The sequence below is a fragment of the Merops nubicus genome, unplaced genomic scaffold (genome assembly GCF_000691845.1).
Source record: "Merops nubicus isolate BGI_N331 unplaced genomic scaffold, ASM69184v1 scaffold9200, whole genome shotgun sequence".
Taxonomy (NCBI): domain Eukaryota; kingdom Metazoa; phylum Chordata; class Aves; order Coraciiformes; family Meropidae; genus Merops; species Merops nubicus.
In genome coordinates, this window is record NW_008584850.1 from 28,693 (window position 1) to 55,641 (window position 26,949).

Below are 26,949 nucleotides of genomic sequence, written 5' to 3' on the forward strand. Positions count from 1 at the left end.
AGTTTGACAAAAGAATGTGGGAACTGCCAAAACGCGTTTTCTCCTCGCAGCCACCCTAAGGTGGGAGATTTCCTCTGTTCTTGCTGAGTTATTCTTCTCCATTGAAAAGGCTGATGACAGGAGCAGAGTCCCAGCCCTCTGAATTTTCCTTGGGGACCGTGTTTCGCAGCTCTGAGCGCTCAGCCCGTGCTGGTGTTTCCCTGCATCCCCCCAAACATCCTGCCAGAGCCTGTGATGCAAAAGAGCAGGTAAAAATCTCCGTGAGCTTCCTCTGCCCGGGCTGCCAAGGGAGAGTTGAGAGAGCCCTGGATGTTCCCTGCTGAGCCTGCCAGGTTGTTGCCATGAGATTTTGTTTCATCAGAAGTAATCACCTCCTCTCTTGTACCAGCACCTTGTTATCTGGAGATCTGCGAGTGCTCTATACACACTTATTGCTTAATTAAACCTCACAACAGCTTTTAGATGAATCTATTGTGAATTTTATTGCCACTTTTGTAAGTGGCTGAACTGAGTCAGGGATATTGAAGCTTACGCTCTGGGTGTCTATAGTTGCACCCTTCAAATTAAGGGGCCTGCAGGAACAGCCCTGCTTTCTCTCCCACTGATCCCTGCCTCTTCCTTGCCATTAACTCCTGTGAGAAAGGGTTCTCCACGCCCTGGAACCTCCCGTGACCCACACAGAGATGAGCTGGAAGATACTGAGCAGAAGGTGAGGCCAGATCAGCTGGGAAGGCAATGAATGATTTTTCCTCTTAGTACTGTGATGCGCGCTGGGTCCATGAATGCCAGAGGAGGTCAGGCAAGCTGTCCTCAGAGCCAGGAGTTGGACCTGGGTGACTGTCTCTGTCTCCCCTGTAGCCATGAGATCACACCTTGTTGTGAGGCATCAGGCCATAAGTGAGAACTAGTGTAAAAGGATGGCTTCCAGATGCCTCCCTGCGTGCTTGGGGTTTGGTAAGTGAGCCCAGTGAGAAGCAGATCTTCAGCCTGATGTTCACTTCTAGAATAGAATCGGGGGGGAAAAAAAAAAAAAGATATCTAGAGAAATCTTAGGTGGTTTGAATCTTCTTCCTGGAGCATGCTGCCCAGAGAGGTTGTGGAGTCTCCTTCTCTGGATGTGATCCTGGGCACCCTGCTGTGGGTGACCCTGCTGGAGCTGGGGGGTTGGACGTGGTGATCTCCAGAGGTCCCTTCCAACCCCACCATTCTGAGATTCTTTGGTAAAGGTGTCATCCATGCAGAATAAAGAAACCCACAGCTTGAGCAAATGTAAGGAGGAAAGAACTAACAATTGAGCTGCTGTTTCCCTCTGGTTGAAATTAAGCTTCATGCTAAACGTTGCATTGGTAATGAACTCAAAGTGGTCTCATGCACTCCAAATAGCAAAGGGCAAAGAAGGGAGAAGCAACTCATCAATGTATGACCCTCTCTAAAATGTCATGGGTAATCAAGTGTGAAGTACTTAATGGATCATGATTTGCATGCCACTGTTTTGATTGATGTAGTACTTGGTAGAGGATTGATGGTTTTTTACAGTGATCTTGATGGGAGTCTCTTGGAAGCACCTCCATCTATTTTCTGGAGGCTGGGGAGAGCCAAGGCAGCCTTTGTTTGAAGCTATTGTGCTCCCAGCATCTTTGTGAAACGGTCAAAAATAAAAATAGTGCAGAGTTGTTATCTTGGGTAGAACCAGATCTCACCAGAACTGTCTATATTTGGGCATCTTCCAAAACCTTTGTGTCAGGCAATTCTCTGGGGAGACCAAAATAGCTTTGCTTTTTTTTTTTTTTTTAAATAGTGTCATAGAGCCATTCAGCGAGAATGTGATGATTAAACCATATTAAGGCATCTTGCTGTAGCTTTGGAGATAGGAGCTTGAACTCTGTTCCGGGCTGTTCACAGTTAACCCAAGACTAAGAAAAACCACCCAGGAAAACATCGTTTCTAGGTTGCTGGCATGACGTGGCTCCATCACAGCTATGATACAAGTTCAAACAGTAGCAGCAAATATTACAGCTATGCCAAATTCTGCTGCAGAGTGAAATTCCACTTCCACAAAGGAGGTGGCATTAAAGGCTTTGTGCGCAGGATCAATCCCCAAATTCTTGACAACAGACAATTCGTTCAAGGGAATTAATGTAATAATTATTCCAGCCAACTTGCAACATCTCATTAGTTTGCCTAAATTATGAACATTTTTAAAATAACTTAAACCCACGTGGTAGATGCTCTCTGGTACCTGACAAGTCCACTCCAAGTCCAAGATCCTCAGCTGATGCTTTTGCAGGGAGCAAACAGACATTTTAATAATGTTGGAGCTACACGTTAGACCTGTCCACATCAAACCTTGAGCTCAGGCTGCCCCTGCTCTCTATCACTGACTTTATCTGACTTTAGAAGTTTAATTGCCTTTCTACAGAGCTGTTAGGATTTAGGAGATGAGAGATAATCCCGGGCTGGCTGGGCAGTGCTGGAGATACAGATCTGCTCCCATCAGTGCTTTTACAGGACTGAGGAGAGCAGCCGGGGAGCAAGTCTCCTGACAAAAGGATTAGGGCTTGTTAATGAGGAGATTGAGGCCAATTAATCAGCTTTCACTGGAGTATATTGTAAAAGTTTAGTAGTGATTTTCTTTCTGTAAGAATTCAGTTTCTTAAAGAAGAAAACCCACGATTTGTTTTGTTTTTAAATTAGAGCCCCCCTTAACTTAGGTTTGCTTAAAAATCTGTTTTGTGAGTCTCCTCATGCTGCTTCTGTTCAAGGGAAACCATCAACTTGTTTTTTTCTAATTGAGTAATTATTTGCAACTGATTAGTTGATTCATCTCTTAAATCTCACAGCTTGTATAAAGGTGATTAAACTTCCCAAGTCAGCTGCAGCCTGTGGCAGAGCACGCTGAGAGCCTGAGTGCTCTGGAGTGGAGAACTCGAGCCCTGGGCTTGGGCAGGGAGACTTCCAAGTCCTCTCAGCACTTGCCCAAGTGTGCAGCACCACGAAAGGATGTGGCCACTCAGACTCTGCCTCTGAGCAGAGGGGCCTTCCTCCTACCAGGGCATCTGCTTACTGCTTAAACAGTTCAAACAAGGAAAATGCAAACCACTGAGGTGCTGAGTCCCTGCGCTTATACCCACTTCAAGGTGAACTTATGTGTGCTTTTAATTGCTGAACTGGATCCTGCAGCTGCCTGGCAGGGAGGGGACATCTCCTGGAGACATCCTGAGGATGGAGGGTCCTGCCTGTGGAGCGCTGGCTGCTGCCCTGGCGACTGCCAGTCCTAGCAGAGATCTTCCTGTAGAGAGCAGAGCAGGTTGGGATTTTCATTCCTTGTGGAAAGTGCTGACTTCTCACAGAGAAAGGCAGCTTAGTGCTTGTTTTTTTTTTTATTTTTATTCAGTCAGGAATTGTTTCACCCAGTCCCTGAATTTTTAGCTTTCTAAATTTTTGTTTGAATTTCAGACAAAAAAAAAAAAAAAAATCAGCAAATTTTCTGTCTGGGGGCTGGTCTAAGTTTTATGATATCTTGCTGAGATTTTTCAAAGGGGGCTGGAAGCAACGTTTGCAGGTGATGGACAGTGCAAGGTCCAGGCACTGTCAAAGATCAGTAGATATGAGGATATGGAAAATATCAAACTTACCCCAAATATTCCCTCTGCCCCCCATATCACAGCAATAGCAAAGATGGGTATTGAATATCTAAAATACTATTATTAAATCATAGAAATATGAGATTTTCAAGTTTGTGTATTTTTTGAGAGGGTATTTTTAGCAGTTATGATTTATCAGCTGCGTAGCAAAGTTCAGAATAATTCTTAATAAAAATTAAGACTAAAGCTAATTCTTAATTTCTGGGCTTTTCCATGTATGTGCCTACTTAGTTAACATATCAATTGCTTATGTATAAACTTTTTATTTTATGCTTTTGCCTGTCTGATTTCCTTGGAAAAGGATGACTGATAAAGCAGGTTTCAGCTTTTAAAACGATTGGGTTGTCAGTTTAATTATATTTCTTTTGTATGAGATACAGGTTGGTTTGAAAAGTTACTGTAGAAGACAAGTGTAACATCTCTCTGTGAAATCCTGGAGACCTGGTAACACTGGGAATGACACTCCAGAAATTCAAAATATATTCAGAATGAAGCCCTGGACTTGAGGAGAGCAGATGTGGGCTTGTTGAGGGATTTGTTTGTCAGGAGGGTGGAGGAGAAGCCCACGTGAGCTGGTGGGTTGCAAAGGACAAGCAGCTGGAAGCACACAAACAGCCCGTTGCAGCTGCAGCAGGCAGAGCAGGTGGAGCAGAAGGCCAGGTGGATGGGCAGGGAGCCCTGGCACGGCTCAGAAGCACAGGAGAAGTGCCCAGGAGGATGGTCTAATCTAGTCATTGCCTGAGGATGCAGGGGAGGAGGTACGAACGCCAAAGCTTGGCTGCAGTTGGACCTGGGGAGGGATAGGAAGGGCACCAAGGACACCTGCATCTGCAGGAAGGCTGAGGAAAATGTGGTCCCACTGCTCAGTGGGGAGGAGACCTGGTGTCCATGGATGTGGGAAAGGCTGAGATACTGAATGCTGTTTGGCTTGGGTTTCACTGGTAAGGTTGGTCACCTGTCCTTCGGGGTGTGTGGAATTGAAGCGTTACAGGAGAGGACTGAGCTGAGAGACACTTCAGTGAAGTGGACACACACGAGTCTGGGACCTGATGGGATGTGTCTGAGGATGCAGAGAGATTTGGCTGCTCCTGGCCATCTCTGACGGGCCTTGCAGTTAGCAGTGAGTACCTCATCCCCTTCCTCGCTGAGGATTCAAACTGTCCAGGCCTGGCCCAGGGCAGTGGTGGAGTCCCCATCCCTGGAGGGGTTTCCAGGCTGTGAAGATGTGGTGCTGAGCAACAGGGTTTAGTGGTGCCTTGGCAGTGCTGGGGGAACAGTTGGACTCAATGATCTTGCAGGTCTTGTCCAACCAAAATGATTCCATGATTCTATGACTGGCCACCAGATCTCTGGTCCCACTGTAGGAACTGTTGGAGGACAGCCGGTACAGGTGGTACAGCCCAGCAAGAGGAGCCTGCTCGTGGGCTGCATGGTGCTCTCCTCCACGCTGGCCAGGGCTGCAGCTCTCCTCTCATCACCAGGTTAGCTCCTGGCCTTCAAACAAACAACAAACCACGGTATAAGCTGCAGACTAGTAGCCAAGGTTGCCACACTGGGGCAAAAATAATCAAAGCTGGTGGTTTTTTTAAGGTTGTTCACTGTCTGGATTTCACTTTGTAGTGCATTTGTGCTCCAAGGTCCTTTTATTTCTGTGTTGAACCTCCCAGGTTTGTACCCAGTGATGGAGCAAAAGTGCTCTGAAGTCAAACGGTCTGGGCTCTGTCCCTGGTGGGACTGTGTTTGTGTTTCCTCCTGTCAGTCACATAAGAAATGCAAGCTTAGTGAATACAAATACTGGTTTTCTCATTAGAGATACAAGTCAAAGATAGGGGAACTCCTTTTAATTTGTAGCAGTCATACAGTCATTATGAGCAGGAGGTAAAGATCTTACAACATGGACATCAGAGGGATCTGGCCTTATTTGGGGGCAGCATTTGGTCCATCACATCAAATTCTACAACTTGACTTTTAAGACTCAAAAGTAAGCTTTTTTTTTTTTTTTCCCCCTTCTCCCCTGGCTTCTAAGGATCTTTATTTATCACCCTCAGGGGCATTACAGTGAGTAATTAGATTGGACCAGGAGAACGACTTAATTTTACAAGAAACTCATTAATTCATCCTATTTAAAATCTTCTCATTTCACCCCAAACCCAATTATGCTAGTGGCAGCAATGATCTGGAAGGGCATTGTCTCGTCGGTATTAGGGGGCCACTGGGACTCCCGCCGTATTCGTGTCGGGGAGACAAGGGTGACTCCCTTTCTTTGACTTTTAGGTCAAAAGAACTAGTCCCTGGGCCAGCTTGACAATTAGAAAGCCCTGATGAGCATTTGGGAGTAAACCAGCTGTACAATAACAGAGGGGTTCATGGTGCGGGGCAGAAAGCTCATCAAAAGAGACTATCCAAACAATTGAGTTCTATAATTAACACACAAAAATCTGTTCAGAAATGGTAATAACAGTAAAAAGGAGCTGAGGAGATGCTGCCTACTTATGTGGCAGATGTGGTTTTGTTACAAGCCGAGAGACAAAATTCATCCTCTTAAAGAATAAGAGCAACATTAGAGGGGGAAAAAAATAAAAGTAACTTTTTGTTCCTAAGGGTGCAGTTAAAACACCAGCTTAAAATATTTCCAGACAGGGAAGAGCTTTAGAAAAAGTAACCAGTGATGAAAGATGTGAAATATGCTATCAAAGGACTTTTTTTCTAAGTCTTTAAACACACATCTCTTTTCTCACTGAAATTTATGAGCCTGACACTGAAATATCTTTTCTTACATTATTTGCTTTGTCCTTGGTTTCACTGGCGATACTATTTTAGGGTTTTTCATTTCAAGCTGGCTACAGTTATTTTTTTATATACAAATTTTGCTGCTGCAAATAAACACTTTAGAACATCTATGTCAAATTTCCTTCTAAGTTCATTGACTTAACTAGATTTGCTTGAGCAAAGCCATGTTCCTGTGCTTGCTTATTCACTCCATTCTCTTTATTAACTCCTAATCTGGAAATCAGTATTTTTCCCAGTTGTCAGTTGTCCTGTTCAGCAGAAGCTGAGGCAGCAGGTAGGAACAGTTTCTTCTGGCCGCAGTCCCTGGTTGCCACAATTGCCCAGCAGCTCTCAGCTCTTGTACCTTCTGGAGCATCTCTGGTACAGGGAAAGGCTGAGAGCCCTGGGCTGTTGAGCCTGGAGAAGGGAAGATTCAGTGGGAATCTGATCAATGCTCATCGATATCTAAAGGGCCCCCGGGGGGCAAGAGGGCAGGGCCAGACTCTGGTCAGTGTGCCCAGCAGCAGGCAAAGGGCAACAGGCACAAACTGGAACCCAGGAGGTTCCACCTGGACAGGAGGGAAACTTTCTTTTCTGTGAAGGTTCCAGAGCCTGGAGCAGGCAACCCAGAGAGGTTGTGGAATCTCCTTCTCTGGAGAGATTCCAGACCCATCTGGATGTGATCCTGGGCATCCTGATGTGGGTGACCTGCTGGAGCAGAGAGGTTGGATGAGGTAATCCCAAGGTCCCTTCCAGCCCCCACCATTTGGTGATCCTGTGACCTTCCTCATCCTGTCGTCTTCTGTTCATGGTTCAGGCAGCTCTGCCTGGCTCTAGGGTCTCTTTCCCCAGGTTAGAGTCCCACTTGGTCTTCTCATGGGTGAAGAGCAGAGAGATGCCCCCAGGGCAGTGCCAAAGCCCCTGCTTGGAGCTTGCTGAAGGCCTTTTTTTTTTTAAGATATGTTCTGCATTTTTAATGATTTAGGAACTTGTCAACAAAGACACTGGGGTAGTTTCTTTATCAAAGCCTTTGCAAAGACATTATGCCCTTTTTTTTTTTAAAAAAAAAAAAACACTTAAGCATGTGAAACCTTTTCCAAACTATGATGGAAAGATTCATTGCCATTTCCACAAGGCCAAAGGAGCAGTGTAAGAGCAAGCAACGGGGGAATTTTTTAAAACAACTTTAAATCTGCAAGAATCTTTTTTTAAAAAGATACCTCAAGAGGAAAAAAAAAACTAACAAACCCAAATTATTTAAAAATAAAGAAAAAAACAATTTAATACACATTTTATTGTAGCTAAAAGGAATGTGACTAGAACCCAATCTGCCATGAGATGAGGTTTTAAATTCTGAAATTGCTGGCTGAAGAAAAATCTGTGTTTGGAGAGACCAAGCAAGCAGACTTTCCAGCCCACACATGCATTCTTTTTTCTGTTTGGAGAAAGCCACGAGTCTGAAAATCAGGTTTTAATGAGAAAACGAAGTTTGAAAAACAGTTGGGGAAAATTTGCGTTCAGATTTAACTGAAGTTTCCTAATTCTCCAGAGCAGTTGTTGCAGTTTTAACTTGCATTGCTCTGGTGAATTTAAAAGGAAAACAATAAGACATACAATCACGTCCAGCAGTGTTTGACAAATCCTGTCTCGCTTTGCGAGAAACAGAAATCAAATAGCTGTTAACATTAGAACTGAAAGATATCAGCATAATTATTTCAAGATGATGGCCATTTAAAACCCATGTGGTTTGTTCTGAGGGAAAACTGTGAGCTCCTTCATGCTGGAAATATTTTTGTTTGAGAGTTTTCCTTGGCTCTAGTGCAGCTGATTGTAACCTTGCTATGCTTGTGGGTCAGCTGAATGTGAGAAAAGATTTTTCTCTCTTTTTTCCCCCCTTTTTTTTTAAAAAAAAAAGAGAAAAGCTGACAGAAAGAACTAATTAAGGCAAAGCTAAGGAACTGAATCCAAAGTTTGCATTGCACATGTGAACTAATCTTTTTACAATGGGATCTTTCGAAAGCTGTGTAAGAACCCCATTCTTGCCAGGTCTCACCCAGCAAATCCTTCCTGGAAAAGCAGCCGCATCAAGATTTGTCCTGAGCAAGCAATAAAGACTGTAAGGGAGCAGGTTCTGTGCAGGTCTCTTGTTTGCCTGATAAATCATTAACCTTCCAAAAAGCCCCTGCGTAGCGGGAACAGGCGCTGGCTGCAGTAGGTGTGTCAGCAGAACTTCATGCTAAGAACGGCTTGTGCGGGATTAGATGGGACTTTTTAAGCAAAAAGAAACCTGGAGCTCTTAGGGGCAAGGAACTACTGGTTTAGTGCAACACATTCTCTAATGTCCTCTTATGCCACGTGCTGAAATGTGGTGAAGCTCTGAGCAGTCTGAAATGAGGCAAGCGAGGTGTTCAGGAGTGGGTGATTTTGGAAGCAAAATAGCTGTGTGTGCTTTAGGAGCAGGCACTGCCTTTGGAGAGCTTTCTTCAGGGCTTGAAATATTAATGATCTTGGCTTAATATAGTAGAAAACAAAATACAGTGTATGAAACAAGGGGAAGAAAAAAGAATCCTTGAACTGCAGGCTCTTGAACTTGCAGCACCCACTGAACCCATCTATTCCCTTAAACCACTCGATCTGAAGAGAGCAATGAGGAGCAATAGTCACAAAAATCTTTACCTGTGACATTTTCCTGCCTTTCAACAGCATGCTATAGCCTGACCAAATTCTTCAGCCTTGTAGCAAGTCGTTTATCATCTGAGTGTTTTAATACTAGGAAGATGCTCAAGATGCCTCTTTTTAAAAAAGTATTCTGTGAACTATGATGTTCATATTAATGGCAATTGTTAGAGTTTACATGTTTTATTTTAAAACCCTTGAATGATAGAAAGTATTTTGTGGATAAGAGCAGGCAGCTGGTCTCCTCTTGCATTTGTTTTTTATTGTTCTTATATATGGCAGCAAGATTCTGCCCATCGGGCTCTGCCCTGGTCATTTACAGGCTTGGGTGTATTGCTGAGCTGAGCTCTGACAGAGAAAACTGGGAATAAAAGAACTACTGTCTGCAGGGGGTGGCACTAGATGATCTTGAAAGGTCCCTTCCCACTCAAACCAGTCTGTGATGCTAAAACAAAATGGGTGAGCCCTGGCTGTGTGGGGCCTGCACCCCACATAGAGGCTGTGCAGAGTGGGGGAACCCTGCAGGTGGTGTAGGTGAGAAATGAGGAGATGTGAGACACTCTTGAGTACTGGGAACAGCCTTTTCTTTTTCACACATTTGCAGCCTGGGTGTTTTCTCTCTTCTCTAGTGCTGAAAGCTGGTGGGCTTTTATCTCCAGCCAAGGGAGAAAAACCCAGGATGACATACCTGTTAGCCGCTATTAAAAAGTATCATTAATGATGCTAATGAGTTTTTTCCAGGTGATGTAAAAGCAGCCATCGGTGTAAGCATTGCAGTGATGAAGGTGATGTCACCCACAGCTTGCCAGCTGCACGTGGGGCCTGGTGGCCATGGCACAGTCACTGCTGGCTTTGAGGAGGGGAGAACGTTGTCGATTTCCTCCCTCAAGGAGAAGGAGCCAAATGAGTCCTGCCTTGCCAGGAGGCAGACGTGCCATTTCCGGGCATGCTAGGCTGAGGGCCTGGCTGCCAATCCCACTGCGTTCCCATCCCACTCCCTCTTAGAAATTGGCAGTGTCTGACTGTCAGCTGCCATTCCTTAAGTGGTCATAGAATGAACCAATTGCAGCCCTTTTGTCATGCTCTCTGTGTGTGTGTGAATGCAGGTGGACATGGGTTAAGCAACATGCAACTCCACAGTGAGCACAAAGAGGCAGCTGATTTTCTGGCACTGTCAACAGAAGAGTATAATTTTTTATTATTTTTTTTTTTAAAGCTAGCTTTTAGAATGACTCTTGTTGGAATTAGAAATCGGTATCCCCTGACATAGGATTACTCACTAAGAGTGTGGTGATTATTAATTCTTCACCTGGGGCTAAGGGGACATCATTAGATCTCTTTGAAATGTCTCCTGCCTTGGTTTGGAATAAGTGAACTAGAAATTTATGATCACAGCCTGGGCAAGTAACACTCTCCCTTCCTGTTCCTCCATCCAGCTTGCAAAATCGGATACTACAAGGCTCTCTCGACAGATGCCGCTTGTGCCAAGTGCCCGCCTCACAGCTACTCCATCTGGGAAGGCTCTACCTCCTGCACCTGCGACCGGGGCTTTTTCCGAGCTGAGAACGACGCGGCCTCCATGCCCTGCACTCGTAAGTTGGTCTTTGCACAGTCTCTTCCTCCTCCAGCAGCCCTTTCTCCTCCTCTGGCTTTCTTTCAGGGTGTCTGTAGGAAATCCTGCCCCGAGATTTGTGTCTCTGCAAAGTGTCCTGCCGCTGAGAGCGGCGCTCAGCAGCTCCTACAGCACTTTGCAGAAGCCATTTGCGTTTTGGCTCACACCTCTGGGGGAGAAAACTTTAATTCTAGGCCCTGAATTCCTCAGAGTGACATGGTTGTGCTGGCCATTGAGAGCTTAGAGTCTAAATAAATCAGGAGATTGGAAACAGGCAAAGCCAGAAAAGAGGAATGGCTCACACAACTCGGTAACAGAGCTGGACATAAAGTACAGGTCTAAGTTCAGTCTGAGGACCCGTCCAGCAGATCACATAACCTTTCATCTCTTGAAATAGTGATAGTTGTAAAAATGGTGAAAGCTTTTCTCATAATGGTGTGATCTAAGGTAAATAGGTAATGAGATTGTAAATATTACCTATCTAACTTGCTCAAAGTATAGCTGGTGACCCTTAGGAACATAAAAGTGTTCCTATGAAAGGGGTGGTAATAATAAATCTTAAATCTCAATGAAACAAGCACCCAAAGTATGGTTTGTTTTATCCTTTTTAGAAAAATACATCATGCTCAGCAAATGGAATTTCCTTTAGTTCCACTAAAATGCTTTCAGCAGGGAGAGCAAGAGGCACAGCACACTGAGGGCACCCAGGGGGTTGCTGGAACAACTCCATGTCCTATGTATTGGTTAACAGCCCACGCAGCCAAAGATCTGGGGATCCATGGTGATCATCTAGTTCTTTGGTGTTCACTTCTACAGGAACAGAGCAGTTCAAAGCAGTGAGTGAAAGAGGGCTGTGTTGTACCAGGGGGTGTCCATGTGTGGCCTTCCCTGGAAGCTATTGGAAATGCTTCCAGAGTGGTGGAGTTCAGCTGTATATTTATGTAGAAGGGGGTGTGTGTTTGTGTGAAGGGAGGTTGAGATATTTCTTTTGTAACATTTTTACATATTCCAAACTCATTTTGGAGAGATGATTCACATTTACTTAAATCTTAATTTCTCCCTTACAAGGTAGAAACAGAGTATGTCTGTAACTAAGCCAGCACTTATCCCTTCCCCACCCCCTCTTGATTCCAGCTCTTCATCAGTGATCTTCTTTCCAGCTCTGAGTTTTGCTGGGTGGTGGTGGTGAAGCAGGTCTGGGCATAAACCAAGAGCAGCTGATTTGGCTTAGGAGAACAGAGAGGTCTGTACATCCCTTGCCAAACATTGACTGGGGATGGAGGTCTAACTGTGTTGTGAAACCTTGCTGAACCTTTTTTGTCAAGTCTTGGGCCTGCTTCTGTCAGCCTTCCCCAGTCCTGTCTTTGGAGGTCAAAGTTAAGTCCCTGATCATGGTCCTTTGCCCTGAAGATATGAAGAGGGAAGAAGGGAAGGCAAGGACCATGGTGCTGGCCTCAGTCTTCATTTCATGAATACAAGACCTCTTTGAGGTCTGCCTTAGCAGTGCTTGGATGTTGCTATGGTGGTGCTACCTGCAGAGGCACAGAATGACACCCTGCGTGTGGTGCTTCTCTGTGTTGGGGTGCAGAGGGCTTTTGGGGTGGCTCTTTGTTTGCCCTGCTCTGCACGCTGAGCAACCTTCTACCACAGATTTGAGGCGAGGTGCAGGAGGTCTTTAGAGGGCCTCTGCTGAAGGAAGCCCCTCTGGAAGAAGCTCCTCGTTTTTCTGCCTTTCCTGACAAGATGTGGAGACAGAAGGGAGCGTAAACATCAAAGGTTCTTTCAGACAGATTCAGACTCTAATCAGTTCTTACCAGTTGGTTAAACCAGGTGACAAACCCAATTCCCTTGTGCTGACAGCCATAATAATCAGGCACCTTCTTTGTTCATTATGCTCTCCTTAACCCTGGTATTCTCATTCAGCCCTGCATTTGGTAATCGCTCAGTGTGACGGCGCACTAATGAAGAAATAAAACACAGTATCTGAGATCCATTCTTCTAGCAGAAAGATAGACTCTGCTCCACTGGCTTGTAAAATCGGGTTTCTGTTCACTTGGAGAACTATTAGACCAGGTGAATAAAAGTAACATCAGATAATTTGAAGAGAACACCTGGAATGGACTGTGGATTGATCCTTTCTTTATTATTTCTAAACACTTTTTAAGATGAAGACCTTCAGCCTTCTTAGGATGTGTTTTTGGAAAGCTTTGACCCTTGGCTATTGATTTCCTTTAATAATAAACTGTCTGGCCTCAGCCCTTGCCTCACCCTTTAGGCTGGGGGAGGAAGACCGTTATGACTTTGCATTAGCCTGGCTGTGCTCCTGGATGAAAGGGAATTGGAGAATTCCCCTTCCTTTTCCTTTCTTACAATTCCTGTGGTAAGTAATAAAAGCAACACCTCCTTCCTGATGCACTGTCAGGAGAGGTACTCCAGAGTTTTCTCTTTCCAAAACACCACCCTCTGACATCTCTGTCTGCTGTTGAGTTGTAAAACCTGTGCCTAACCTTCAGGCAAGCCAGGCATCCCATCTAAACAACTCAAACTCTGCTTTGAGTGTTCTGCTCTGTTTTAGCTCTGCTAGAGTGAGTAGTGAGTAGAGTGAGCCTGGCTTAAAGCTTGTACAGGAAAGAGCAGAACATAGTGGGATGTGAACATAGGAGATGGTGGAGTGGGCTGTGACGGGAGGCTGGCATAGACACCCTGGCAAACACATGTTCACTGGTTAACAGTTGGGCTTGATGATATTAGAGGGCTCTTCCAACCAAAGCGATTCTATAATTCCATCTTTTCCTTCAGACTTGCCTCGTGGGGATAATGATCACCATGTCTGTCACCACTGAGGAGCGGAGCCACCCTGGCTCTGCTGCGCTGACCTCGCTCAGGAGTTTAGACTTTCAGCTCTGAAGCACAGAGGGCTTATCAGCCTTGTGTTTGGACGTGGAGGTGTTGTGCTTGACCTGTAATACGTTTGAGCACAAACTGTGGGAAACATGGATGGTTTTCCCTTCTGGAAGCATTGCAAAAATAACATGTGGGCAGCTTTCCAGAACTTCAGTCTGTTTCCGTGTGTGGGGTGAGGATGGGTCTTCCATAAGGTTAGCAGTCTAATGGAGCAGAAATTCCCTTCCCAACACACAAATCCAGGAGGCTGGAAACCAATCAATCTCAATCATGGTCCTCATTCCTGAATTTCCTTCTCCTTAAGGAGATCCTCTGTGAATTGTGGCCTGGCATGGGTGGGCAGGTGCCGTTCCCACCCAAGTGAATGGGCGTTGGTCCTGGGTCCCCACTGTTAATGAGTTGGGTTCTCTGACTGTTTCTTAACAAACAATGCTCACATTATGAGTGAGAGCAGGATGGTTTTGTATTGTTTATATTGTCTGTTCCTTTCAGATTATTAATGATTTTTAATTGGGAGCCCTTTACAAAAGAGAGATTACCAGCATAGACTGTCCAGCCTGAAACCTCTCTCAGTAAATGACCCTGAATAATTTAGTCTGTTGTGCCACTAAAACAGTGACCGATTGATTGATATTTTGGTGTGGCCTGAAATATTTCTAAAACGGTTGCATTTAAGACAGCTGATAGCAGAGAAACTTAGAGATAATGAGGGCAAATTTAGTGAGATGCAGGAGAAAAGTGCCTGCTTTAAAAGGGCTTTCTCCAGTTTAGCTTATCAAGAAATCGAAGAGCCTGACTTCAAACAGCAAACATCACTTACTTGTCTTTACATTCGCCTCTTCTAATTGAATTTAGTGCACTGCTGTGTTTCCTCCAGAAAGTATATTGTTTTTAAATTACCATTTCAGTGCTATTACTCAAGGCTCCTGCTTCTAATGCTTTCTGACAGTTATCAGCATAATGAACCATAATGAAATGATGAGCAATCTACAGTGGAAACTCAATGTGGATTCCACTAGAGCAGTGTGACTGTGTTGTTAAAATTTGAATGCACATTAAAATAACACTGTCCTTACTTGTTTCCAAGGTCAGGGCTTTAAAAAAGGTCTGAAAGGTCTACACACTTCAATTTAGTAAATGTTGCAGTCTGATACGCGCCCTTAGCGCAATCTTGTGTTGTGTTTAATGTATCTCAGAGATAAATATTTGACCTGCATTTTCAAAAAACCAGAGTGACTTTACCTACCTAATAACTGTGCTTGAAAACGAGTAATTACACAGGAGCCGATTATTTGAGCGTATGTTTTTTATGATTGCTTAGACTTCTAAACAAACAAATGTGCTCTTTTTCCTTCAGCTTAACTTGTGCCTCTTCTAAATTTCCAGACAGACACCGATCAGCAGCGTTGTAGCTTTCAGCACAGTAAGAACACAGGGTGCAACACGTGGTCGTGCTGGTGTGTTGTAGGTAGCTTTGCTCTGGCTTGGCCATCCTTCCTTCCCAAGGTTTGCATGCTTGTCCTGGCATTGCTTCAGTCTCACCTCTGCAGAGGGAGCAGCAGGGAGGGCAGCGTGAAGAGAATGATTTTTCTCCTCCGCGTAGGCTGGGAAAATAGACCATCCCTCACTGCATTGCTGCCAGAGCGAGAGAAAGGGATTGAGAGTGATGGGAATCTCAAAGGAGAAGGCTGTCTCCCCTCGTCTGTGGTGACGGGCTGAAGGAATTCAGGAGACGTTGAATAAGAAGGGGAGTGGTTATGGCTCGAAGAGACGAGACGGGAGCAATTTGACATTGTGCGTTTATAATCAGTAGACTTAAAATCATCACTCCTTGAAATGCAGCGACTGTTTATTAGCTGTCTTCTGATTTTTCTGGCCGGAGCCTTAAATTAACAAAGACATTTACTCAATTAACTGGGGGCTTTGATTTGGTTAGTCAGGACCCGATTCTGTAGAGTCGTTGAAGTAAATTAGAGGGCTGACAGAATAAGAAATTCAGCAGTTGGGCCAGTGACAGAAGAACTTATTTTTCTGGTTGGATTTCTTTCCTGTCAGACTGTCAGATAACTTGCTGGTATCCGCAGTGGAATTCTTTTAATCTCAGAAGAGTGAGCGAACAGAGGTGCTATTGTCTGTAGCATATTAGAATAGATACAAAGAATGTGTCTTAGTGTACGGGGAGATGCAAGATGTTCTTATGTGATGCGTTTTGGAAGAGAAATCCAGAGCCCACAGGGATGGCACCTGCGAGCACCAGTTTTCCCACACCTCTGCCAGTAATAACTGGACCTCATCACTTATCTCCCTTAGCCTGGAGAGAAGAGGAAGTATTGATTGGATTGTTCTCCAGGTGAAAGGGACAAAGCCTGTTGTGAAGCTGGTAACCAGGGTTCTTCTGGCAAGTAAATAAGAAATCTTACATGCCAGAGAAACGGGCATTTTATCCTTGGCACTGGTCCAGGATCCCCAGCTTGGCAGAACTCCCACGGAAGTCAAAGGAGTCTTGCCCAAGTAAATAAATTAAGAATTGTTTACCAAATCAGTTGCCTTATTAAAACCCAGTTGCAATGCTTGTGGTGCCCAGAAAGGGGAGGGGGATAGCAGTGGAGCAGATGACTGAGCTTCCGAGTGGCTGCCGCGTCTTGCGGGCTGTTGACTTTTTGGTCTCACCAGTTGTAAAAACACAAAATCTATAATGATGAATGGTCAGGAATAGCCAGGCGGGCAAGAAGGGAGGGTTGTCCAAGCTGTCAGTGCTTGTGTACATTAACCCCCAGCAACAGCAGACCTGTCCACAACTGCTGGAAGAAGCAATTAGTGGCAGCACCACGTACAACTGTCACGGGGAAGCGTGGGCTTGATTTCTAAGCCTAAACTTACACAGCCCAGGTGTTTACTCTGCATTATGACTTGTCTTTCAGCTGGGTCAAGATCAACAGCAAAGGCTTATCTGAAAGGCTTCACAGCTCACGTGCTGAAACATTATTGACAGCTCCACAGTTGTACAGGTTTAATGAAGCTTTATGAGATGGAAAGAGGAGGCCAAAGTGCTGCTTCTTGAAAGCTGTGCCTGGCACCGCTTTGCCAGACATTTTAGTGAGGGATCTTAAAGAGTTTAAAGACATTGATTATTTAATAATTACTTTCTTTGCATCCACTATGAAAATAGTAAACTCTCTGTTTCACGCTCAGCCCTGCCTCCAGGGAGGTGAGTTTGAGGATCATGATTGAGTTAAAGAGTATTGATTAGTATTGTTAAAGGCTGCAATAACGGCATCTTGTTGAGAGAGCAGCAGCCTGCTCACGTTGGTGAGGCTGGCAGCATGACTGAAAGCTGGAGCAGAGCTGTGCAGCCTCAAGTTCCTGAGCTAGCCCCTCCAAAGGTACGTGATGGACCTCCAGTGACACCTCATTGCTCTCCATAGTGGCGCTCCAAAGATCTCTGGGAGTTGTTCATTGCACGACTCTTTTCTTTTTCACGCCTCTTTGTTTGTTCTCTGTATCTCTTGCTGTGTTGTACACAAAAGCTGCCTTTCAGATCTTCTATAGCAGACGTGCTAAACTTTCCACCTCTTCTGACAGTGCATTTCTAGTTAGATTTTCTTGCCATTAGGCGGCTGGATGCTTACTCCCAGGTGCCTGCTGCTCCTGTAACTTATCAAAGATGTAACTGCTCCTCTGTAGTTTGGCCAAGGCCAAGCTGCAGATTCAAAACAGGCCAGTTCATACGAGGCTCCGTTTAAATGACGGTGACTCATAGCAGCCTTCCCTGTTGCATGAATCTTCTTTATTATGTAGCAAATTAGCTCAAGATTTCTGAATACCCTGAATTCCCTTTGAAATCACCGGCGATGAAGCGGGTCAGCGTCTCTGGAGCGGGCTCGTAAAGAGGTTCCTTTTGTCTGCCCTGGTCCTGAGCCCATTGAAGCCTGCTGGTCTGCCTGATTGGCTTTGAGTAGCAAACACCCGTAGCTGGCACTCTGTGGCATCGAGCAGGAGCTTTATAGGGTTTTCCCAGTTGGAAGGTGAAGTTGGAAAGCTTCAAACTGCAGCAGGTCATCGTATTCTTTTTTCTGTTTGTTAGAATAATTTCTAGTCCTCATCGAGCTAACGTCGACTTTTCCTGCCTGAAAAAAGAGGTGATATTTTCCTCAAGGAGAGCACGGGAGTGGTTAAAGAAGATTAAAGTCTTTTCTACATGCTTGAGGTTTTCTGATGTCTGGTGGGAATTGCCAATGAAGCTTCCTTCCGATTTCACCCTGTCAGGCGGGCGCAGACCGAATGCAGGGTGACAACCCACTTGAAAATAATTATCCATTGCCCTGGCTGCAGAGACATCCGCCACCTGATCAATGGGCTTTTTACACACGTGCACACACAGACGGAGTAAATTATTTTTTTAAAATAATTTTTTCCTTCCAGGGCTCAAAAGCTTCCTCCTGCTTCTTACTTAGTCACATACATATCTTTTGAAAGCATCTTTCTTTTAAAGGAGGCTATAAAGGCAGTGATCTGGTGACTGACAGGATGCTCGTAAGGAAGGCTTGCCTTCTTGAGGGTATACATTTGAAATATCTCCATTAGCACTTCCCTGGAGAGTGTGGGTTGCAGCCTGTGTTTTTAATAGATCTCCTCCCACAGAGAGACCTCTCAAGGTAATAAATATTAACCGTACCATAGGTTAGTAGTAAACAGATGTGGTTACAGTCCACATACTGATAGTATCAGTTTAGTCCTTAATGGGTAATGTTGCTGCCAAAATAATCCACTACCACTCTTAATGGCCGAGGATTAAGCCAGTACAAGAAAAAAAAAAAAAAAGGAGCTCACGGTGTTCCAAAAAAAGCTCAAAAAAAATGCTTCCCCCTCTTCCAGGGAACAGGCTGTGACAGAGGAGTGCAGGCAGGCAGCTGCTTGTGCCTGGAGAAGACTTCATTTTGGGTGCCATCAGAGTGGGTTTCTCCTAAAGTGCTAAATTCACTTTAAAGGCATTAGTTGTCAGAACCCTGTTCTGAGGTGCTTTCTGGTTTAGTTTGTGATGTTCTTGTTTTTCAAGCTAAGAAAATAATCCCTAGTGGCTACTCGGGTCTGATAAAGTTGGCCAAACCAAAGCCCAGAACTTTACCTTCAGTGCTTTGTCTGCGGGACTGCTGAGAAAAGGAAAAAAGCAATTTTTTTTACTCGCCTACAGCTTTGCTGAACAAAAACTGTTTGCCCAAAATTTGGAGCTGCTAGTGGTTTCAAAGTGGGACTCTGGCCTTCTCTATCAACCTGAGGTAGCAGAGAACCAAGCTACAAGGTCCTCCTTATTTCTTGTAGTTTTCATGGGACAACAAGGTCCCTTGGGAGCTGTTTTGCTGGGAATTGCTTCTTTCTCTCCTCCTTTCACTGTCCTTTAATCCACGCCTCCTAACCATACGCTGTTGCTGAACTAAATTAACTGGTTTAGTGAAGACAGTATTCTTGATGTCAAACAAGTCTGTCTGGTCCAGTTGTAGAAAACTGTAATTGAATTCACAGCATACACCCACGGAGACTTTTAGAGAAGCACCTTGCTGGGCAGATCAGTAATAAAAAAGGAAGATGTAAAACCAGGGGTATAAAACCTTTTTCATAAGTGTTTAAATACAGTTCTGCAGCCCCGCGTGCTTGCAGTTCTTGGACCCCAGGGCTGGTTTCCAGAGGTGTTTTTGTGTAGGTGGGTCGGGTTTAGAGCTGCAGGGGGAAGGGGTTGGCTCAGGTGGCGTCTCTCTGCATGCCCAGCAAACCCTGCCTGTCTGCCCGTCTCGCCGGAGCTCCTCCAGCTCCAGCGCGCCCTTTGACGTGGGTTTGTGGTCGGTGGAGTTTGTCAAGGCAGAGCTGCTCTCCCCCGGGCGGGCTCGTGGCTTGGCACAGCACTTGTGGGCCTGGAGCAGCCCGGTTAGACCCTGTCCTTGGGCACATCCAGGGTCCTGGTGTCTCTGCGTGAAGGGCTGGGTGTCACTGATCCTGGGGGCAGCAGGAGTGTGCACGCTGTTGCAGCTAGTTCTCTTTGTGCTATTTGCCTTTGAATTTGTTTATTGCATTAAGGATAGACTTTGTTTATCCTTTTGCCAGTTCCACCAGGTTGAACCTCCTGCAGTTTATAAAATCACAGGCTGTTTTGGGTGGGAAAGGACCTTTCAAGGTCATCTAGTCCAAACCCCCCTGCAGGGAGCAGGGACATCTGCAACTAGAGCAGGTTGCTCAGAGCCCTGTCCAGCCTCACCTGGAATGGTTCCAGGGATGGAGCATTGACCACCTCTCTGGGCAACCTGGGACGGGGTCTCACCACTTACGGTCAAAAATTTGTTCCTTATATCTAGTCTAAATCTCCCCTCTGCAGTTGTACTGTTATCCTTTGTGGCAGGAAGGTAGGGGCTTTGGGGTCACTTCTTCCCCAGGATGGCACCCAGACAACGAGCACACTCTGAGCCAACAATGTTTGATGGTCCCTCGGTGTGCAGGGCAGCTGGTTTAAGTGCAGAACTTTTATTTTCCTTGCAAATGAACTGTTTGCTGATGAAACATCGTTGTCCCCAGTGTTACTCTGCACCCTGCTTCGCCATCAAGTGTCATCAGCTTGCTTTCCATCAGCCAGACTTGTGGTGGTGTGCAGGAGGCTTCTGACTGGAGAGGGACTTGAGTAATTTGTAGGATGGGAGGGAGAGAAATATTGATGGATGAAAAGTTAAAACGCAGCCTGCGGTTGTGGTAAGGTGCTAAAACACATCTGTCCTTGTCACAGAAGTAACACGTGTGCTATTAACCCCTTAAAAGCTCTATTGCCCCAAATAGTCATTTGACATAGGATCCAACAGTGTCCTTAAGTCAGCCAAATCTGTCTGTGGGTGAAGGAGACAGATCCAACGGCTATAGCTTGTTGCATCAAGAGGAAGCCAAACAATCTGCATTGCCCAACACCTTTAGGTAAATCTAATAGGAGGGTTGGGGAAGATAGCAAGATTAGCTTGACAAACATTATTTGTTGCTAAACAGACTTTTCAGTGTTTCCCTCAGCCCTGACAGACACAATGAGCTGCTCCACCCAGGGCCTTCCCATTTGCTTCATGGCTCAGTTGATTTTGATGGGTTTATTGTGAAGCAAGATTTATGGAGCCCCAGGAAGGAATAAAATTAAAAACTTCCGTTCCTTGTGTTCCCACAGAGGAGGCCCCGTGTCCTGGTAAGTGGGCTGGGAGAGGGTTCCAGCCTTCAGGCCCCACGATCGAGCTGTCCCCTCCTGGCAGTCTCTGATGGGAGACGTGTGAGCAACTCTGCAGATCCATCTCTCAGGGTCTTCTTGTCTTGGGCAAGGGAAGCGAGAGCACTTGGCTGCCTAAGCTCATACAATGGACTTTAAAATGAGTTGGCTTTCAAAATAAAAATGTCTAGGTGGTTTTTTTTTGTGCTCTAGGGACTGTCACACTTTTAAACCCTACTGGGCTGCGTGGCACTATCAGCTCCATGCTTCCAGAGTGCTGAGCAGCTCATGCTTCCACCATCAGGATTTTTAAGAAAAAATGCTGTGAATGATGTAATGTGGGACAAATTCACATTGGTTTGCCCCAGTTTTGGTTTTGGTGGTGCAGCTCCTTGTCCTGGCCCGTAGGTAGCCTTTTCTTCAGGAGGACAGAGGGTTTGGGTGGGGGTGTGGCTGGGTTCAACGTTTCCAGCCCACCACAGCCCTGGAAGGATTTTCTCTCCTCTGTCAGCAGTGGCTCTGTTGTCACAGACAAAGGGAATCCTGATCAGCACTGAAGGAGCAGGTACACCCTGTGTTTCAACACTGAAACCAGGCCCATCAGTCTGAAACCAGTCCCTGCTCCCAGTGCCAACAGCTCCATTGAGGACTCTGCTCCAGGAAGAAAAGGAATTGCTTTTGCCCTCACTGTATTTGGAGACTCCCCCACATCTTCCTTTTCATGCTGGAGGTGGTGCACTCATCCCTGTGACCTGCAAGCATCTGCTTCCCTGGTTTTCCGCTTGGTTGCGTCTCTGTTTAGACACTGCAGTGCCCTGTCCCACATACTAATTACTGACTTCTTGCTTCTGAGGAGCTTGATTCATTCTGGCACATTTTCCCATGTGAAACTGGACCTAGAGCCTTGGAAAATATCTTAATGGACATCAGAGCGAGCCTGAGTTTAACCCCAAACTGGCTGCTGTGTCTGAGCTAAAAGGCACCTCTTTCAGCCTGGCACAGGGGCTCTGAACCTTCCTTGCATGGAGTGCTTTGATTATTTAGGAATATCCCCCCAAAATGAGGGCAGCTCTGCCACACGGCTCTTTCTTTTGCAGTTTCTCTGCAACTAAGCAGAGCCCTCTTTCTCCTGCCTTTCTTCTGCCCAGGGCAGCTGGCAAACCCAGCTTTTGGGGGAAGGAGAGCTGGTTATGGGGCAGAGGCACCGGGCTGAGGCTTGGAAGCGCTTTGACTGATGCCCAGATGTGCAAGACACATCTCGTGTGCCCTTGGTGTCTCACCACATCTCTCTCTACATCAGTTTCCATGTGATGGACAGAGATTAAAACCAGTTTCTTCCCCTTTTCTTTCTCTGCTATTTTCTAAGGATTTTTGGAGCAGGAAACGTCTCTTACTGTGTTTGGTAACTGATCTTTGAGTAAAAGGGTTTTGTCCTTAGGAGTCCAAATTGTTGCCAGCATATAAATAAGAGCCAGGAATGGCTCCTGTCACAGGGGCTGGCTGGGCTCTCTTCTCCTCACAGTAATTCTACCTGTCAGCCCCGATTAACTCGGAGGCTCTTTCAAAGCTCTGGCAGGAAGGGAGGATTTCCCTCTTTTCAAAATGATTCTATTAATTGCTTTTTTCTGAAGTGAGCACAGAGGAGCCATCCTCACTCAGCCACTCTTGCAGCAGAGGCCTTTCATTTGGGTGCTGGAGATAAGTAGATATATTTGACCCTCATGCAATTTAAGACTCTTTTTTTAACCTGCCTGCCTCTCTTACAATGAAAGTCCTGTCACCTGTTGAACGTGTCACATCCTGGCTGCTTCAAGCACGGACCCAGGGACATGACACAACCCTGTCCTCCACCATGGGCTCAGGTCTTGGGCTTCCTTTTAGATGCACCTGATGAACTGAGGCAGCCAGGATTAATCTTCACCATAGTCACCTCTCCAGGGCTTAACCTCTTCGCTGCTACACTTGAGTCACTTGGGAATTTTAGCAGAATTTCACCATAATGTGTCTGGCTCACATCTCAGACTGGTGGCTGGTTTTGGACCTTGGGCATATGAGAGATCACAATTGACTTATTTATACATTTAATGAAACTATGGGTGCTGACTGAATTTTTTTCCAGTTTCAAAACATTTGGCAAGTAACAGGAATGGAAAACCTGGAATGAATCTTGCCAGAAGTTTCTCTTTCACTTCCTTTTCTACCAGGAGATGTGGTTGAACTTTTTTGGGAATTCCTACCATCAAAAGTGTTCTGATAAAATTTCGGAAGCTTTCACAAGCTCTCCTGTATCTGGAAAAAAAATTGAATTAGTGACTTTCTACAAAATGATTTCCAGTATTTTTCTAGTTGTAATATTTGTATTTAAAGCTCTAACTATGAGTAATTACCGAGGGCTCCTGTTTTTGCTATATTCTGGTTTGGATCATTACATTTTCCAAGCTTTGTTTTCACTCTCTTTTTCATGTCTACTCAAAACAGTGTTTACCTTGTGTCCTGTCCCGAAGTATTGGGTGCATAGTTGGAGCATCCTCATGTTCTACCCCAGGATAAGCTGCCTTTTGATGATCAGCAAAGCTTTTTGTGATGTATAAAGTACCCATCTGTTCCATGGGCTTGCTCTGAATCATCCTTGTTAAATTTAAGGATAAAAAAGCATGTCTCACCTCAACTGCATTGAAATTAGATTGAGAGTTGCAGGCTTGGTTCTTCTGCGTTTTTAGTCTGTTTACTGGTTTGGGGCCTGTGGGGATTTAAGCATATAAATAAGAATTCTGCCTGTGTACTGGTTGCAGAGCAAGGCAGGGCACTGCTGGAGGCAGAACTGACCATCCTTTATTCTTCCCTCCTTCAAAGCCTTAGTTCTGTGTCCAGCTTTCTACACAAATCTCCCTCCTGCATCCCAAAGTGTCATGTCCAGCTCCCTGCCTGAAGCACTTCAGTGTTCACTGAATGGGATCTGACATCAGCCTGTCCAGAAAATATTATGCTTCTGTTCCTATGGAAAAAAATATCAGGAGATCAACAATTTCAAGGACAGGCTGCCTGTAGGTGATGAGGGACCTTAAAAGTCTCAAGCAAAGCAGGAGTTTGTGCATTTGATGCTTTGCTCGGGAGAAAATGAATGTGAAATATATAAAATAAGTTTTTTAAAATATATGAATGTATGAATGTTTAAATATATAAATGTGTTTTTTTTGTAACAAGTATAAGTAGTGAGAAACATCTCACTCCTGTTTAATTGCAATGATGGATATTTAGGCTCATTTAGAGCTGGGAAATACTGTTAATTCATCAAATGAAGAGATCAGAGTTTGACTCGCCAGTTAGTTTTTCTCTGTCATTAAGAACAGAGAGCAGTAAAGTTCTGTGTGGTGTTGGCTCTCCTGGGCTTACCTGAGAGCTGCGCAAGCTCTGTACCACCCCAAGTCTGAAGATACCATGTAAATTTTTTCCAGTTACTAAAACCATGTTAACTTCTTCCTTCTAGGCCCTCCCTCTGCTCCTCAGAACCTGATCTCCAACGTCAACGAGACCTCGGTGAACCTGGAGTGGAGCCCCCCCCAGAACAAAGGTGGTCGTGAGGACATCTCCTACAACGTGGTGTGCAAGAGGTGCGGGGCGGGCGAGCCGGGGCGCTGCCGGTCCTGCGGCAGCGGAGTGCACTTCAGCCCCCAGCAGAACGCCCTGAAGACCACCAAGGTCTCCATCACCGACCTCCTGGCACACACGAACTACACCTTTGAAGTCTGGGCGGTGAACGGAGTGTCCAAGCAGAATCCCAGCCAGGACCAGGCTGTGTCGGTCACTGTGACAACCAACCAAGCAGGTAGGAACCTAAACACAAGTCCTTCTCCTCCTCTCTTTTCTGCCTGTGTTTTAGGAGAGCTGCGATTTCCGTCGTGTTTAGTGTTAGCACAAGGACTAGGAGGAGCCCTGAGAGGCATAACTGGCTCAAACCCGTATTGGCTGGTGCTTTAAACGGGTAGTTTGAATTCTTTGGAGCCAGGGAAGCAGAGGAGGGTTTGAGGGTTTGGCTGGCAGAGCCGTGCTGCAGCCACTTCAGGGATGCTGGGAGGCATTCTGCAGAAGCAGAACAGCTCAGCAGCCCCAGACCACATGAGGGGACCCAGCCAGGGCCACCAGGCTCAGCCCTTTGTAGGCTAGCCCCTCCACATGGACACAAAAATGCCCGTGGTGTGTGCAGAGGGCAAAATGTACAGTCAGGGAGAGCAGGCTTGTGCTTCCATCCAAAAAGGGCTGTGTAAGATGCAAATAGAGAGACGAGCTGCTGCTCTTTACCTGCCTGCTCTCCCTCCCTCCTGCAAAGTCACAGAATCCCAGCATGGTAAAGGGTTGGAAGGGACTTCTGGGGATCACCTTGTCTAACCCCCTTCTGAAGCAGGGTCACCCAGAGCAGGGTGCCCAGGATCACATCCAGATTCCATCCCACTGATAAACAATCAGGTTTCAGTTGGTCAGAGCTGGCATCGCTTTAGAAATCCCGTCTGAGCTTTCATCTGCACGCTGGCTGATCTCTGCATTCCAGCTCGTCTGGGAGGGTGCAGTTCTATTGCTGTTTATACCTGATGATTTCAGATACCTCGCACAGCGCTGCTCTTCTCAGTCCCCTGTGCCTGAGCTAGCAAAGGCTGCAGCAGCAACAGACTGAGGGGCCCTTTTCATGAACGTGTGTATGATTATTTTCTTTAGTTACCTGACAGCATTTCTCCTTTGCAGCTAGCAAGAGTTTCAAGCACAGGGTTCCAGTTGCATTTTAAATTTAATTTGCCGAAGTACATTTGAATATGACACTCTTCTCTATGCAAATTAGATACTCAGACTGTCAGACTGGCTATGAGACCGTCAGACCTGTTACCTGATGGCTCACAGCACTGATTGCCTTCAAGGCCCCCAGATGCTGCTGGCATCCAGCACCTTAGAGCGTAGCTCACAGGCTTATCCTTCCTCGTTAGACTTGTGGAGCATGGGACAATATTAATGTTGTGTGTTTTGAAAAATAGGTCCGCATAGTCTAAATCTACAAATTTTAGCTGTAATCCAAAACGCTTCAGCGTTAACAGAGGGAGAGAAATTCGATTCTGCAGTGACAGTTACAAGCAAAATTGTCAAGTCCACGCTGAAGCTCCTTTGAAAATCTGGTCCGGTGTGTTTTGTTCCTTGAGTCTACAGTTGACAGCATCCCTTTTAAATTATGATTCAAAAATTCAAACTCGTTTTGCCTGGTGAAAAGAAGACTAAATAGAGAGCAGGGGCTATTACAGAGTCTTGGGAGAAAGCTGTGGGAGAACGTTGTCATAGGCTGTATGAAGAGAGAAGGTTGAGAACAGCAGCAGGGACAGTGTTTTTGTGCTATGAATGCCTAGCAAAGAGAGTATTTCTGACTGATTTTGGCATGTGTAAGGATTAGTGGATGCATATATGCATGAATAAGTGAGTGGGATCCATCTACCGTGTGAAAATTCTCCCGTCTTACGCTTTAATATGCAAACTGAAATCTGATTGAATATGCAAATAAGAATTGATTTTGTTTATTATCCATGAGTAGCAGTTCTTCACATCAGGAAATTTGTGTTTTTGCCAACATTTCCAATTTGAAACATGCCCAGTCGATCAAATGCTTCAGAGGGCTGGAGAAAACAGCTCTGGCACAAACGAAAATTGACTCCAAGGTGCCGGCGTTCTCCGTTCTTCATATGACTTTGTGTGTTCTGCTGGGTAGGGGATCTAAAGAGAATTGTGTGGCCTAAACCTACAGATCTCAGCTGAGATAAATAGTCCTTAGAGATGCAAATACTCCCATTGATTTCAGTTGAGCCGCTTGCTTGAGTAAAGGTTTGGAAAGTTGGACCCTTGGGTTTTACAAGTACTGATCTGTTTAATCAGTGTAAATGCGTGTCTGGGGTGCATTAAAAATCTTGTGCCACTCAATTTCTCTCACTATATTTCATTATAAAGAAATCCCATCACGATAGAGCACTGCCACAGGCTTGGTTTTGATCTCACACCTTTCTTGCACTAATGTAAAGCTACTTTGGTTTCTTTGCTGCAATTTTAAAATTCAGATTAGAGCCAAGCTCCTCCTTTAATAACCCTCTTTCACT

At 45.4% G+C, this 26,949-nt stretch overlaps 1 protein-coding gene across 1 annotated transcript in view; it reads left to right on the forward strand.

Moving 5' to 3' along the window:
* LOC103778014 (ephrin type-A receptor 4-like) overlaps window positions 1-26,949 on the forward strand; it is a 94,166-nt gene that overhangs the window by 28,429 nt on the left and 38,788 nt on the right. Inside the window, 2 exon segments of the mRNA XM_008945586.1 lie at window positions 10,526-10,681; window positions 24,315-24,653. Of these exon segments, the coding sequence (XP_008943834.1) occupies window positions 10,526-10,681; window positions 24,315-24,653 (495 nt within the window).